Source organism: Gaeumannomyces tritici (assembly GCF_000145635.1).
Source record: "Gaeumannomyces tritici R3-111a-1 unplaced genomic scaffold supercont2.5, whole genome shotgun sequence".
In the NCBI taxonomy this organism is placed as follows: Eukaryota; Fungi; Ascomycota; class Sordariomycetes; order Magnaporthales; family Magnaporthaceae; genus Gaeumannomyces; species Gaeumannomyces tritici.
In genome coordinates, this window is record NW_008804549.1 from 4,154,022 (window position 1) to 4,168,616 (window position 14,595).

Sequence of the window (14,595 nt, forward strand, 5' to 3'; positions counted from 1 at the left end):
AGAGAGAGAGAGAGAGAAAATCTCCACGCCCAACCAACGGCCTGGGTAAGGGTGACGGGCTGATCACCTGCTCCTCGCTCTAGACCCAACAGTACCATACCCAGGGGTTTAAACCATGCACCAACAGATGTGACGGGCTTGCATTCTGGCCTGCCCCACCCATGGCCTGCATCCTACCCAGTATGTAGAGTGCCGGCAGGCAGGTCGTGACTCGCTCGGGTTTGCCCGCTACCTAGCTTGCTCGACTAGGATATCCAGTGATACCTGCTGCTGTTACCCATGGACACGAGACGCGGCCAACATGGATAGAACGAGCCTAGTACATAAGCCACGGCGGCTCAAGGACTACAAGTGGTTTTCTGCGGAATATGCGGATAGCAAAATTACTACATACCAAGAAGCCGAAACCAACAAACGCGCCGGGCCAAGAGTGCCCAGCTCCCCGTGCCAGCGAGGTTGGTGAGCGACGCATGGAGGAACCGGACGACAATGGCGTTACAGCAAGCACCTGCAAAAAGGCCGCTTTGAAAATTGACGAGCGAGGACCCGGCGCCGTGCGCAATGTACCGCACCGCGCTGTTTCTGTGAGGCCAGGGAACAATTGGTGTGTATAGATCGTTATTGAGACAGATTCATGCTGCAGTCTTTGCCAGCGTCCAGAAGTTTGCCATCTTGACCTTTTCTAGCAAAGAACGAGCCTCGGCGTCGGTCTCGCACACCTTGCTCCCCCACTTCCGGAAGGCTCTGCTCTTCACCTCGCCATCAAAGATCAGTCGACACTCGTTGCTTGACAGATCCTTGAGAGCTCCCTTGTCGTCCTGGGGAGACAGCCAGTCTCGCGCGGGGCCACGCCCTGTAGCCTCCTTCTCTCGCGGCGGCGTGTTCTCGGTCCAGTTGATGCGGTTCAACATCAACTTCTTGTATTTTGATATACCCCAAGAGCCACCTTCCACTATGACTAGGCTCAACCTGGGGTGCATGATGCAGATACCCGTCAGGGCATGTTGTTCCGCGTTGACGGCAACCTTATAGCGGTGTTGCCCGTTGGCGAGGCTGTTGATCCTGAACACCATGAGGTGAAGACCTTTGGCGGCGTCCTTCTCCTGGTTTGCTGCCGTCTTGTCGTGTCGTTGCTCACGTGTGAGCTTGCGTTCTTCGTTTGCCCTTAGGTGATCCTCGTGTCGCTTGGCAATCTCCTTATTCACCTGCGCCTCTACGGCTGTGGGGTCCTTGACGGCCTGATCCGCCAACACCACCATCATGTTGTTTCTCGTGATCTTAGGGGGCTCGGGCGGCAGCAGGCCAAGTCGCACCTTGGCCTGCTTCTCCTTCAGATCAGCCGCACGTCGCTGTCGTCGCAGCTTCTTGTTCTCCTGGGTCGTCAGATACATGGGTTTTGGAGCCGGTATGTTTTTGTCTTGTGGCGGCTCCAATGCCACCGGGTGCTGGACCAGGTTGGTGACGATACCATCTTCGGTCATGATAAGAAGGGTAGCCTCGTCTTCAATCCTATCGTAATTAGTCCCATCCACCAGACCCTCGTCCCACCACTCAATCTCTGGGGGCGCCTCGGCAAATGTGGTCGGAAGGTCAAGATCGTCATCGATGCCGGCTTTCCGCGTCTGTTCCGCAATGCGCTTTTTCATGGCCTCGAGCGCGGCTTGTCGGCGTAGCGCATTTCCTTGTTGGATGTATTTGCCCTTTTGGTTGAAAGCCAGATGCCGTGGTTCCCTCTGTTTGGAGCTCTGTCCAGCGAGACTGGCATCGAAATATGGGTTGCTTCGCCCGTCGCCTGTCGATGCCCCGGATTTCGACCACGAGCCATCCTTGGTTCCACGCGCCTTGCCAGGGCCCGTTGACGCCGACGCCGAGCCCCTCAGGTCGGCGATCTTCCCGGCTGGCCTTGCTTGGTTGAGTTCTTCCAGCATCGGATGCAGCCCAACGTTGAGCCCACCTTTAGCCTTGCTGTTGCCAACTGCTGCAGCCACCCTCGCCTTGAGGGCTGCCAGTCTATCGGCAGCCGACTCAGGCTTCTGAATTCGGGATGACGGATCATGGCGCGGCCCTAGGCCCGAGGCATGGCTCCGATCCATATTGTTCGGGTATCTTTCGTGGTTGTTGTCGTCGTCGCGACTTCAAGTGGATGGGGAGCGGCGCGTGCCAGTGAGCGTGGCAAGATGGGTTATTGGCGTGTTCTTCGACTCACTCAAGGCAAGAGGGCCTTGGTGAAGAGGTGTGCGGGAGGGTGTTCATCGAGAGGTGCAGGAGTGGTTATCGATGAAGTGCTGGCATGGTTCGGCTGGACGTCTTGTTACAACAGGCAAAGGGAAGATGCTGGAACGGCATTGAGGATGAAGAAGCCTTTGGCCTGAACCCCAGTTATTTCAAGGTGCCGCCGGCAGCGCCAGGCCCACTCCGCTTAGCTAGTGGGCCCCAATGCCTGTCACCCAAGGTGAAGAAGAAACTGCCAGTTTTCACCGCCAAAAAAAATAAAATCGGCGCGCAGTGGACCCATTGATTTCCTACACCTCACTGGCTCCCCGCAAGAGACCCAGGGCGATTGGAGTTGTGAAAGTGTAGCAATTGTCGAGCTGCGGTCTCTCCTTCGTCGGCCTTCTCCGCCTTCCCTCGCTCTTCTCTTCTTGGCACCGTACTATCATCGTCCTGCTACTGCTTCCTCAGGTCGATCGCATTGGAACCCTTTCTCTCCAGCTAGGGCGCGGGGTGACCCTCCGCAGCAGCAGGAATCATGAATATCTCCCAGCCTGTGGTCTCATCGGTAGATAGTGTCGAGTTCACCTTCCTCTCTGCCGAGGAGATCCGGGCTTTCTCCGTCAAGAGGATCGAAAATGACAACACATTCGACACTCTGCTGAACCCTGTCCCAGGCGGTCTTTACGACCCTGCCTTGGGCGCCTGGGGCGAATCCCTGTAAGTCCCCTCGCGCTTGCATGCAATATAGCACATCGACTGATCTATGTGTTGGGCAACAGCTGCACAACTTGTAACCTGGGACCGTCGAGCTGCCCTGGGCACCCGGGCCACATCGAGCTGCCGGTCCCCGTCTACCATCCTGTCTTTATGGACCAGACGTTGCGTCTGCTGCGAGCGCAATGCGCATACTGCCACAAGTTCCGCCTGCGCCGTACAGAGATCCATCGCTTCGTGTGCCTCTTCAGGCTACTCCAGTACGGTCTTCTGGCCGAGGCACGCATTCTCGATGCCATGGGGGAAACCATACCCGGCCTCTCCACCGCCAACCGCCTGCGCCACGAGGATGAGTCCGAGTCCGAAGCAGAGGACGAGTCGAATCTAGAGGATGCTGTCGTCCGGAAGAGGGACTCGTATGTGCGCAAGGTTCTCAAGCGCCACCGAATTAGCATCGGCGAGATACGGAAGGGGAAGCACGAGGGCGCGTCTGAAATGCGCAGAGAGTTGGTGAAGGACTTCCTGAGGGACATCGCCAAGGGCCGTATATGCGCCAGCTGTCAAGGCATCTCGCCCACGTACCGGAAGGATGGCTTTGTCAAGATATTCGAAAAGCCCCTTTCATCCAAGGAGCAGGCCAAGATGGCACAAGGAAGCTTCAAGCTTCGCGACGCCATGGTCATCCGTCAGAAACCCAAGCGGAAAGACGAAGGCTACCAATCTGACGAGGCCATTGCCGACGTGGACATGCAGTCTTCCGATTCTGCGGGCGAGGAGAGCGGCGAGGGCGATGACCTGGATAAAAGCGGCAAAGTCGTGAAAGTCCCCAACTCCAAACAACCCAACAATGCTGGTAGCTCAACGACACACCGTTACCTCACATCGCGAGAAGTCATGGAAAGACTGAACCTCCTGTTCAAAAAGGAGCATGAAGTCTTGAGCCTGTTCTACAACTCTAAGCCCAGCAGCAAGAGCTCGAAGAAGCTTGCGGCCGATTTGTTTTTCATCCAGACCGTCTTGGTGCCGCCCAGTCGATACCGGCCAGAGGCCCGGACCGGCGATGCCCAGGTCGCTGAGGCGCAGCAGAACAACCTGTACAAGATGGTTCTTCGGAGCGCGAATAAGGTCACCCAGACTTTCCGCGACCTTCAGGATCCCAACAGCATGTTGTCGCGACGGCACGGGGGTGACAACACGGTACTGTACGAGGCCTGGACCGAAGTGCAGAACAGCGTCAACTCGCTGATCGACTCCACCAAGAACCCGGCCCAGGGGGCTGCCGCCAAGGGCGCCGAGGAAGGCATCAAGCAAAAACTCGAGAAGAAAGAGGGCCTTTTCCGGAAGAACATGATGGGCAAACGGGTCAACTACGCGGCCCGCAGTGTCATCTCGCCCGACCCAAACATCGAGACCAACGAGATCGGCGTCCCGCCCGTCTTTGCGCGGAAGCTAACCTACCCGGAGCCTGTCACCAGTCACAACTTCAAAGATATGCAACAGGCTGTGATCAACGGTCCCGACAAATGGCCTGGCGCTACCGCTATCGAGAATGAAAACGGCCAGGTGGTCAACTTGAGGAACAAGTCGCCGGAGGAACGTGCGTCGCTTGCTAACCAGCTGCTGGCGCCGACGAGCAATAACTCCGGCGGAATGCGCAACAAGAAGGTCCATCGCCACATTTCCAACGGTGACGTCGTTTTGATGAACCGCCAACCTACCCTGCACAAGCCGTCCATAATGGGTCACCGAGTCCGGGTCTTGCCGGGCGAGAAGACCATCAGGATGCACTACGCCAATTGCAATACATATAATGCGGACTTTGATGGAGACGAGATGAACATGCACTTCCCCCAGAACGAAATTGCCAGGACTGAGGCACTGCAGCTTGCCGACACAGACCATCAGTACATTTCCGGTACCGCAGGCAAGCCACTGCGTGGTCTCATTCAAGACCATCTTTCAGTGTCAGTGGCCCTCTGCAACAAGGACACTTTCCTTGACCGAGGTGCCTACCACGAGCTGGTCTACAACGCCTTGCGCCCAGAGAGTGGCCACATCCTCCGCGAGCGAATCGAGCTTGTCCCGCCCGCCATCATCAAGCCTTTTCCACGGTGGACCGGAAAGCAGGTGATCACGACTGTTCTACGCAACATCAAGCCCCTCGACTGCGGCGACTTGTGGATGAACGGCAAGAGTTCTGTGGCTGCGAATCTTTGGGGAGTACACGTCGAAGAGGGACATGTCATGTTCCGGGACGGCGAATTCATCTCAGGCATCCTGGACAAGGCCCAACTCGGCCCCAGCTCCGGAGGCCTGATCCACTCAGTACACGAAGTCTACGGGCCCGCTATTGCCGGCAAGCTTCTCAGCAGCCTAGGCCGACTTCTGACCAGGTATCTCAACATGCGCGCCTTCACATGTGGCATGGACGACCTAAAGCTTACTGCGCAGGGTGAGGCCGACCGGAAACGCATTATCGAGACTGGGGCGCACACTGTGGGCCTCGAGGTTGCGGCCAAGTATGTGAGCCTTGACAAGCAAGCCCCAGGCAGCACCGACCCCGAGCTTCTTCGTCGACTTGAAGAAGTTATGCGGGATGACAGCAAGCAGGAAGGACTTGACGCGTTGATGAACAGCGGGAGCAAGGACATGTCGACAGCCATCACCAAGGCGTGCCTTCCCGCGGGCCTCGAGAAGCAATTCCCCAAAAATCAAATGCAGGCAATGACTGTGTCGGGAGCCAAGGGAGGTCAAGTCAACGCCAATCTCATCTCGTGCAACCTGGGGCAACAGGTTCTAGAAGGCAGGCGAGTCCCGTTGATGGTCAGCGGCAAATCTCTTCCTTGCTTCAAACCATTCGAGACAAATATCCGGGCAGGTGGCTACATTGTGAACCGCTTCCTCACGGGAATCAGGCCGCAGGAGTACTATTTCCATCACATGGCTGGACGTGAGGGCCTAATCGACACTGCTGTCAAGACTTCGCGTTCCGGGTACCTCCAGCGTTGCTTGATCAAGGGGATGGAGGGCCTAGAGGTTGGATACGACAACTCGGTCCGCGACTCGGACGGCTCCCTTGTGCAGTTTCTATATGGCGAGGATGGACTCGACGTGGCCAAGCAAAAGTACCTCACTGATTTCACCTTCGTCCTCCAAAACCTCAAGTCCGAAGTCGCCCAGCTGAACATCGCCGACCCACGAACCGAGCCTTTGTTCGATCAGAGGGACGAGATCATGAAGCAGAATAGGTCCAACGTCAAGAGGGCCAAGGCAAACCCCATGTTCGCCGAGGATCCTGTCAACGCCATTCTCAACCCCGCGCTCCACGCGTTTGCCACGTCGGAGAAGTTCTTTGACAAAATGTCATCGTATCTCAAGGACAACCCGGATGGCCTTGTCAAGGAGAAAGACAAGGAGAAGAATGCACAGCGACAGGACCTATCTTTGCCATCGTCGCGAGCCCGCCTGGGCCGCAAGCTTGCGGAGAAGGTGCTGTCGGCCAAGTACATGAGGTCTTTGGTGCATCCAGGGGAGGCTGTCGGCATCGTGGCTGGGCAGTCGGTCGGAGAGCCTTCGACACAGATGACACTCAACACCTTCCATCTTGCTGGTCACTCGGCCAAGAACGTCACGCTTGGTATCCCTCGTCTCCGAGAGGTACTGATGACGGCCAGCACCAAAATCTCCACGCCTGCGATGACGCTGATTCTCAACGAGGAACTGTCCCATAGCGACGGCGAGAAATTTGCCAAGAGCATCAGCATCCTCCCGCTGGCTCACGTCATGGACAAGGTGACCGTCTTCGAGAGGGTTGGGGCGGGCATCGCTCACCCTCTGGCCAAGCTGTATGACATAAGGCTCCGCTTCTTCCCATCCACCGAATACACCAAGACGTATGACATCGGCATAACCGACGTGTTGGACACTGTCGAGGCGAAGTTTGTTGGGATTCTTAGCAAGTTGGTGCAGAAAGAGGTCAAGAAGAAGAGCTCGGATGTCAGCAGCGCGACTCCGGTGGTTGGCGAAAAGTCTGGCGTCATCGAGATGGCCACAGCAGGCCCGAGTGAAGGCGGCCGTGCTGGGGAGGACGATGATGACGAGAGCGAAGATGACGACGGCGACGCCACGGCTGCGAAACAGAGAGCGAACAGAAGCGAGGCGGTCTCGTATGGTCCCAACGACGACGAGGACGACGCGATCCAGAACGAGATGCAGCAAGATACCGAGTTCGACGACGAAGGATTTGGAGGTAGCCCGCCTCCTAGGCCGCCAAAGATGAAGATTCCGGGGGCTGATGACGAGCTCGAGAGGCTGGGAGGCGACGACGCGATGGTGGCTGCCGCTTCCAAGAACCGCGAGCGCCGGATACGGGATAAGCATCCAGAGGTGACGAGATTCCGGTGTGACGAGACATCTGGGGAATGGTGCGAGATGACACTCGAGTTCAGCGCCAGTATCCCCAAGATCTTGATGCTTAGCTTGGTTCAGGAGGCTGTCCGCAAGGCGCTCGTCCACCAGATAGCGGGTATCATGAACTGCACCTTTGTTTCAAATGCCGAGGTAACAGATCCGCGGACAGGCGAGGAGAAGAGGATGGCCGTGGTTCATACAGCCGGCTCCAACGTACGCGCCATGCAACAGTATGCCGAGTATATCAACCCGAACAGGATTTCCACCAACGATATCGCCGCGGTGCTGGAGATCTACGGCGTCGAAGCCTGTCGGAACAGCATCATCCAGGAGTTGCGTGCCGTCTTCGAGTCACACGCCATCGCCGTCGACAATCGACACCTCAATCTGATCGGTGACCACATGACCAAGAGCGGCGGCTTCACCCCATTCAACCGAATGGGGCTTCGTGGAAACGTAAGCCCCTTCACCAAGATGAGTTTCGAGACGACACTCGCGTTCCTGAAGGACGCAGTGCTGGACGGCGACTGGGACGACCTGTCAACACCCAGCAGCCGTATAGTGCTAGGAAGGCTAGGCCATGTCGGAACTGGTGCTTTTGACGTTCTGACCCAGGCGCCTATGAATCATTTTGATTCGTTTGCCTCCCATTGAGTCACATCCCATCGAGGCAGATGGACCAGCGGTTGTATGAGAGAGATTATGCCTGTGGCCGGTTGGGCCGCTGTGTACTTAGGTAGTTGGTCCAAGATATTTTACGCATATTTGTTTTCTGTGCTTGAAACAGCAGCTCTACGCATATATTCCGGATGCGACAACAAATGTGTGTAGCATTGCCTTCCAGCCAGCCCAACTTAAGTCTACCCGTTTTGTTCACAGCGGCATGATCAACTAAGATTGCAGTGAAGGTATCTCGGGCGTCCCTGCCATCCTTCCTTTGCAGTACCACGCGACGACCCGTGCGATCGGCTCTGGTCGACGCGCCGTGGCGCGACTTCGACATGCAATGAGGTGGGAACATGGTCAATTACGGTGGACTGTGAGTCTGAGAACGAAGCACGCGACATGACACGTCGGGTTTGTTTTGAAATGTTTCTTTCTTTGGGATGTAGTCTAGCGCGGTCAACTCTGCTGCCGGCTGTCAAGACGTGGTATCCCTAATGTACAATCCCGATGTAGAAAATCAACGCGCAAATAAAACGCCGGATATTATCCCCGAAACCCAGTACGAACCCGAATCAACAAGTGCTCCCACCATGATCATAAGACTTCAAAGCCAGTAGACGTGAAATTAGACTGAAGCAGACGATCTAGTTGCGCTCGCCGCGCAGGCGACGGGCAAGCTGGATGTCCTTCTGCAATGGAAGTCAGCGGCTATGTCTCATGTGCAGGGTTCTCAGAATGCCTCAATCAATGACCTACCGACTGGATGGTGACACGCTTGGCGTGGATGGCGCACAGGTTGGTGTCCTCGAAGAGGGAGACGAGGTAGGACTCGACTGACTCCTGGAGAGCGCCGATGGCGGAGGACTGGAAGCGAAGGTCGGACTTGAAGTCCTGGGCGATCTCACGAACCTGCGTGTCGCGTCGCGTGTCAGAAAATTTCGCGTTGTGTGAGATGCAAGGGTGAGGAATGGACGGAAAGGCTTACCAGGCGCTGGAAGGGCAGCTTGCGGATGAGCAGCTCCGTCGACTTCTGGTAGCGACGGATCTCACGGAGAGCGACGGTACCAGGCTTGTAGCGGTGAGGCTTCTTGACACCACCGGTCGACGGGGCGCTCTTGCGGGCAGCCTTGGAGGCGAGCTGCTTGCGGGGGGCCTTGCCACCAGTGGACTTGCGGGCGGTCTGCTTAGTGCGAGCCATTTTGAATGTGAAAGTCGCGGTGGGAGTGCGAAGAAGGTGGTGGTTGTGATTGATTGCTATCGGAATAGATGGTTGATTGGGTGTGTGGATTGAGAGTGAGTTGGAGGAGGGAAAGATTGAGCTTTGGTGGGGAGCGGGAGAAGTCCTTAAGTAGGGGCGGAGTACCAGTCGCGTTGGGTTGGCTGATTCGCCTGCACACGGGGTGTGGCTGCATGTGCCGCCCTTTTTTTTTCTCTCTGATTGTTTTGAGTTGGCAGAAGCGCGCCAAATTTGGGAGCAAAGACCGGGGTTTGTTGCGTTGCGGAATGCGAACCAAAAAAGCGGGTTTTCTGGCGGTGGAAATGCCACATGGGAAAGGGGAGGAGGGTGGTCGGAAACTGGTCCAAGCGGGGTCGGCAACGATCAGACGCACCCGCTAGGGTGGCAGATTTTTGATTGGCCAGCCTTGGTCAAAATCAAGGATGGACAGGGCCTCCAGCCGGCCGTCGTTCTGCCGTGATGGACGCAAGCCAGGGCTTTGTCCAGCCACCAACGAGCCCTTCCATGCAGCCCGTGGCTGGAGTGCTGGACCACACAAAGACGCGATGCCAGATCCATGTTACGCGTTTCTTCTTGGGCTATCTGGCATGCCCGTGCATAGCGACTCTTTTGGCCCATGTGAATGAGTCATCCAACTCGAGATGCTACACAACCGATCCCCGCCGCGGAACCGCGCGCCCGACGCTGGCAGAGCAACCCGTGCTAATTACGCAGCAAACCAGATCGGATGCGACAAAGGGCGGCTCTTGGCCAGGAACCCTTCTTCGCCACCTTGGACATAGCTGCCTAGCGCGCCCACGATCTGTCCGCATGGAATCGAGGCACGTGTTTAACGCGATATCCCAAGTTGCAGTGCAACCAAATCAAATCGTGCTCGCCCTCGACCACGTTGGTCTGGAGTGTCTAGCTGGAATGGTGGTCCACCTCGACAAGAGGTAACATCGGGGCTGGTTGCATTTGGCCAGTGAAGCTGGGCGATAACCATCTGTCCCTCGGGTTTGCTCATCACCTCTTTGTCTGACCCATGCAAACTGCAAGGCACATCCCCACACCCACCCGCGTCAGCTCCATCCAGCCCGTCGGGGCGAGATACCACACTTCTGCGCGTGTGTGGGGCTGCCCTTATTTTTCGCGCCGAGCCAGCCAGCCCAACCCAAATCACTGACTGATCCGCGTCTTCGGCAATCTCAGCATTTAAAGACGCATAGTTTCCCCACGTCCACAACTGGTCCTATATATGTTCCACATAGCAAAACCAACGTCAACCACCACTACACCACACATTTGCTCGCAGCCACTTCGTATTTTTCCCCAACATTAAAACAGCTTTCTCAATCATCCAACATGACTGGACGTAAGTAGCGATCTCCAACTGATACACTTAATATGCCGGTGAGCTAACCTTTGCAATAGGCGGCAAGGGCGGCAAGGGTCTCGGAAAGGGTGGCGCCAAGCGTCACCGCAAGATTCTTCGTGACAACATCCAGGGTATCACCAAGCCAGCGATTAGGCGTCTTGCCCGTCGTGGCGGTGTCAAGCGTATCTCAGCCAGTAAGTAGCATCAGTCCTAGGGTCTGTGTTAGCTCTGTCTTCGTCAGCTGATAATTCTTTCCTAGTGATTTACGAGGAAACTCGCGGTGTCCTCAAATCATTCCTGGAGGGAGTGATCCGCGACGCCGTCACATACACAGAGCACGCCAAGAGGAAGACGGTCACGTCACTTGATGTCGTCTACGCCCTGAAACGCCAAGGCCGCACCTTGTACGGCTTCGGCGGTTAAGTGGTTTCTTGCTTCGCGACTCTTCACGTTCTTATCTTCTGCGTTACGATTTCTTTGCGATGTGGATGCCACTGGTTTGTGGTGCGGTGAATAATGGGATCGGGGATTTCTTTTGGGTCTTTTGTATCATAAGGATTTTCAGTGGTGTTTTCGTTTATACCATACAATCGATTCCCGCCGCCTTGCCCGGTGTATTGAGGGCGGGCAACTTTCAAGTACTTTCAAGTACATATGTCACGGCCACTAGGGCCCTGACGGTAGATTGTTACTGTGGAGGTCACGTGTACTGTCACGTGACCCCATGCCACCTGATTAGGGCCTACAGGGGTGCCCCGCACCCACTAGATAGCTTTGGCACGTTGGGCCGGCCTCCGGCCTGACGCCTGCATATACGACACCTTTTTTCCAGACTACCGATTCTCACCACGTTACGTGCTTTGATAACATACGTAACGCCCTGTAAAACGTTCAAGTCGCTAAACATTGGGCTTGCATTTACTAGTGATATGATCTGGACCTGGAGGATTAGTTATACAACGATACGTAATAATGGAATTTCCTTGTGCTTTAAAGGAAGCGAGAGTTAACGCTGTAATACCCTAGCCTTTGCAGCACTTAACCCCTTTAAGTTTACAAACTTATAACGTTCCTACTGTATAAATTAAAACAAAAGCTAACAATAAGTTTTATAAATTTAACATAAAAGAAACTGCGGTTTTATTTGTTTTTATTTTATTTTATTTATTTATACGCTGTTTTGTTTATAAGAAAGACCTTAGTGCTACTGCTATGTATTGCGTGGGGAAATCCTTTGGGTGTAGCTTAAAGAGGAAAACCCTGCGCCTGCGGGCCGGTGCCGGCTCGGTATTAAACCGTCGGCGCCGTTTACTGTAATGCGCTTAATTGCTAATAAATGCTTCAGCAAAAAAAGCGGTTTTATACTTTCCGGTTAAAAGGGGTTGTAAAGTAAAAGAATGGCAGTAATATATAAAATAATTTAAAAAAATATATATACGAAATGTAACTTTATAAGAGCGTTATTGCTTTGGTGTAATTCCGGCGTTTGCTATATATAAATAAAGGTTTAACCAGTTGGTATAATTGTATAAAGCCGGCGCGTAGCGTTTTTAACCTTTACGTTATGCTTCCGGGTATAATTAATTTCCGGTGTAATATAATTGTTTTTTTTATTGTTCCGCTTTGTTACGGGACCAAATTAAGGTAGTACCCGTTACATTAAGGTAAAAAACGAACGTTGTTGTAGCTAAAGCTACAATTTATGCAAGGTTTTCATAAGCAACCGTACCGTAACACGCTTTTTTACCGTTAACCCATTACAAATGGCTTACTAATAATAACCGTTTTTATTCCCGTTTTTATTTATATTTTTGTTAAATTAATATTTAACCGCTTTCGTTAAAGTAACGGTGCTTTTGTACTTTACTATTTAAATAAGTATAATTTTATTAAAGTAATTGTATTTTAAAAGGCAATTTGTTAAGGGTTAATCGGTGCAAAGGCGGGTAGTTACCGGGTTACGGGCCGGATGCGGTATTTCCTTTGTTAAGCTTCCGTAAATTTCTTACCAAAAGTGCTATCGCCAATAAAAATTGTTTTTTTTAACCTCCCCTTTTTTCGTGCCCTTTCGGGCACGCGGGGTTAGTTTTATAAATTTTCCGCGCTCCATGCGCTTTCGTGCAATTTAAGCTTTACTTTATTTTTTAACTTTGCTATTATGCTTTGGCCGCGATACCGGTAGCTCGCCGGTATGTTCCCGAAAAGGTTTGTGCCCGGCTGGTTGCCAGCGCCCCTTTTTTTTTTTTTGCCGGGCGGTTTCGCCCGTTTTTTTAACGCCCTTTGCTTTTTGCCGGGCGGTTTTGCCCGTGCTTTTAACATATTGCCCCTTTCCGATACGGCTTATCCCAAGCCGCATATGCTGCGCGTGCAACCCCGTAAGTAGCCGGTAGCTTACGGTATTTCGCTAAGCCGCCCCGATACCCGGCGGCGCTTAAAAAAGCCGGTTGTAAAGCTTTGCTTTACCCCGAAAAGTGGGTTCGCGTTAATATAAAAGGGTTTTTTTTCCCTTTTTGCGGCCGCGGGCTTTTCCTTTTTTTTTACGCTCCCGATAATTATTTTAACAATTTTAACAATTGTAACCGTAAGTAATTAATATTTAACCGTTTTTTTTAAACATTTAAATTTAACCGGTAATTGCAAATGTTATTTTTCGTACCCAATTACGTAAAAAAGGTAATGTTTTTTCGGGTATTCGCTTTGGGTTTTTCGGTTTAAACCAACCCATTAGCCCCCGTTAACTCCCCGAACCCAATTAACCCGCTAGCCTTTTTTGGTTTTTCGGCCCTTTATAACTAGCGCCTTTTTGGTAACCCTTCGGTATCCTTTTTAATTATTATGGTTTAGTTAAATTCGAATTCGGATTTGCCGGAATTTCCAATCCTTTAAATCCTTAACAATTGCTTTGCCGGTAACCTTCCGGTAAGCTTTTTAAATGCCGCGGGTTTATTGGGCCCTTTTGCGCTTGCAACCCTTTAAAATTCCCGCAAACGTTTTGCCGGTAACCCCCCGGCGGGCTTTAACCGTTGCAGCAAAAAAACCGCCGCCAAAAAAAAGCGTAAAGCGCGCAACAAACGCCGCCGCAACGCTTTCGATTTTAATAAATTTATTCCCGAAACGGACATTGCCTTTTTTTCGTTTTATATGGGTATTTGCAATGCGCTTCCGTTGCAAAAGGTTATCGATTTTTAATAAAGCAATAATTAAAATTTTATTTATTTGCTTTTTTTTAAAAACAATTATACGGAACGTACGGTATTTTATAGCCGTTATTTTAATTGTTAAACATATTAAAATTATGCCGTTAACCTTTGTATACCGATATGCTTCGATAATTGTACGGGGTTTTCCAAATGCATTTATTGCAAAAACGTAATTAATAATAAAGCTTGCGTTAAACTTTCCAAATGGTTTTGGGAAATGGCTTAAAACTTTTACAAAATTTTAAATACCGTTTACAAGCAATTTTTTAAAGCAATACCAAAATTTTTCGAAAAGCTTACCAAAGCCCAATTTCGCGCCCGCAAAGTTATTTAAAAAGCCAAATTTTTTTATACCATGTTAACCAAATAATTTACGCGTTACAAGCGTTAAACCGTTGTTTAAAAGCGCATCGAACGTAAAATTGCCCGCATTGCAATATTGGAAATTACTTAAAAAATATTCCAATACTTTCGCACCATTTCCTTTTAAACAAAAAGGTAAATTTAAATTTCGGTTGTTATTAAAACCCGTTTTAACAAAATAAAAGCATTTTTTAAACGTTTCGAAAAAGGTATGGTTATTTTTTTGGTAATATTGCCGCTAGCTTTGTTATAATTGCAATGCATTTGGATATTTAAGCTTACAACCGCGCGGTTCCCCGTAAAAGTGCAACGTTTGTATCGGCGCCGGGAAATATTGCTTTCAGCGCTAACAATTTTAGCAGCAATAATTTTAGCGCTAACGAAAAAAACGTGGTTTTTAAAGGGTTTGGTTTTTTTAAATACGGCATTTAATC

General features: G+C 52.0%; 5 protein-coding genes across 5 annotated transcripts; 2 read left to right on the forward strand and 3 right to left on the reverse strand.

Moving 5' to 3' along the window:
• Positions 1-2,378, reverse strand: GGTG_10360 (U4/U6 small nuclear ribonucleoprotein Prp3). Its single transcript, XM_009228233.1, has one exon. The coding sequence runs from the start codon at positions 2,091-2,093 to the stop codon at positions 633-635; it is 1,461 nt and encodes a 486-aa protein (XP_009226497.1). The 5' UTR covers positions 2,094-2,378; the 3' UTR covers positions 1-632.
• A 128-nt stretch (positions 2,379-2,506) lies between these two features.
• GGTG_10361 (DNA-directed RNA polymerase I subunit RPA1) lies at positions 2,507-8,221 on the forward strand. Its single transcript, XM_009228234.1, has 2 exons — positions 2,507-2,931; positions 2,994-8,221. The coding sequence occupies exons 1-2, from the start codon at positions 2,750-2,752 to the stop codon at positions 7,990-7,992; spliced, it is 5,181 nt and encodes a 1,726-aa protein (XP_009226498.1). The 5' UTR covers positions 2,507-2,749; the 3' UTR covers positions 7,993-8,221.
• Positions 8,222-8,382: 161 nt separating this feature from the next.
• On the reverse strand, positions 8,383-9,375 carry GGTG_10362 (histone H3). Its single transcript, XM_009228235.1, has 3 exons — positions 8,990-9,375; positions 8,761-8,913; positions 8,383-8,693 (listed from the first exon to the last, which is right to left on the reverse strand). Exons 1-3 carry the CDS (start codon positions 9,200-9,202, stop codon positions 8,649-8,651), a joined length of 411 nt encoding a protein of 136 aa, XP_009226499.1. The 5' UTR covers positions 9,203-9,375; the 3' UTR covers positions 8,383-8,648.
• A 1,210-nt stretch (positions 9,376-10,585) lies between these two features.
• Positions 10,586-11,021, forward strand: GGTG_10363 (histone H4; the record flags this gene model as incomplete). Its single annotated transcript, XM_009228236.1, has 3 exons — positions 10,586-10,595; positions 10,655-10,792; positions 10,858-11,021. 3 exons carry the CDS (start codon positions 10,586-10,588, stop codon positions 11,019-11,021), a joined length of 312 nt encoding a protein of 103 aa, XP_009226500.1.
• A 2,520-nt stretch (positions 11,022-13,541) lies between these two features.
• Positions 13,542-13,931, reverse strand: GGTG_10364 (hypothetical protein; the record flags this gene model as incomplete). The annotated part of the gene is made up of 1 exon (XM_009228237.1): positions 13,542-13,931. A coding segment is annotated over one exon (390 nt), but the record flags the coding sequence as incomplete, so codon positions are not given.
• Between the last annotated feature and the right edge of the window lie 664 nt (positions 13,932-14,595).

Coding starts and splice junctions, on each gene's coding strand:
- GGTG_10360 (XM_009228233.1), bottom strand. CDS start 2,093: ATGGATCGGAGCCATGCCTCGGGCCTAGGGCCGCGCCATGATCCGTCA.
- GGTG_10361 (XM_009228234.1), top strand. CDS start 2,750: ATGAATATCTCCCAGCCTGTGGTCTCATCGGTAGATAGTGTCGAGTTC. Junction 2,932..2,993: donor GGCGCCTGGGGCGAATCCCT/GTAAGTCCCCTC, acceptor GTTGGGCAACAG/CTGCACAACTTGTAACCTGG.
- GGTG_10362 (XM_009228235.1), bottom strand. CDS start 9,202: ATGGCTCGCACTAAGCAGACCGCCCGCAAGTCCACTGGTGGCAAGGCC. Junction 8,914..8,989: donor AGCTGCCCTTCCAGCGCCTG/GTAAGCCTTTCC, acceptor CGCGACACGCAG/GTTCGTGAGATCGCCCAGGA. Junction 8,694..8,760: donor AGCGTGTCACCATCCAGTCG/GTAGGTCATTGA, acceptor CTTCCATTGCAG/AAGGACATCCAGCTTGCCCG.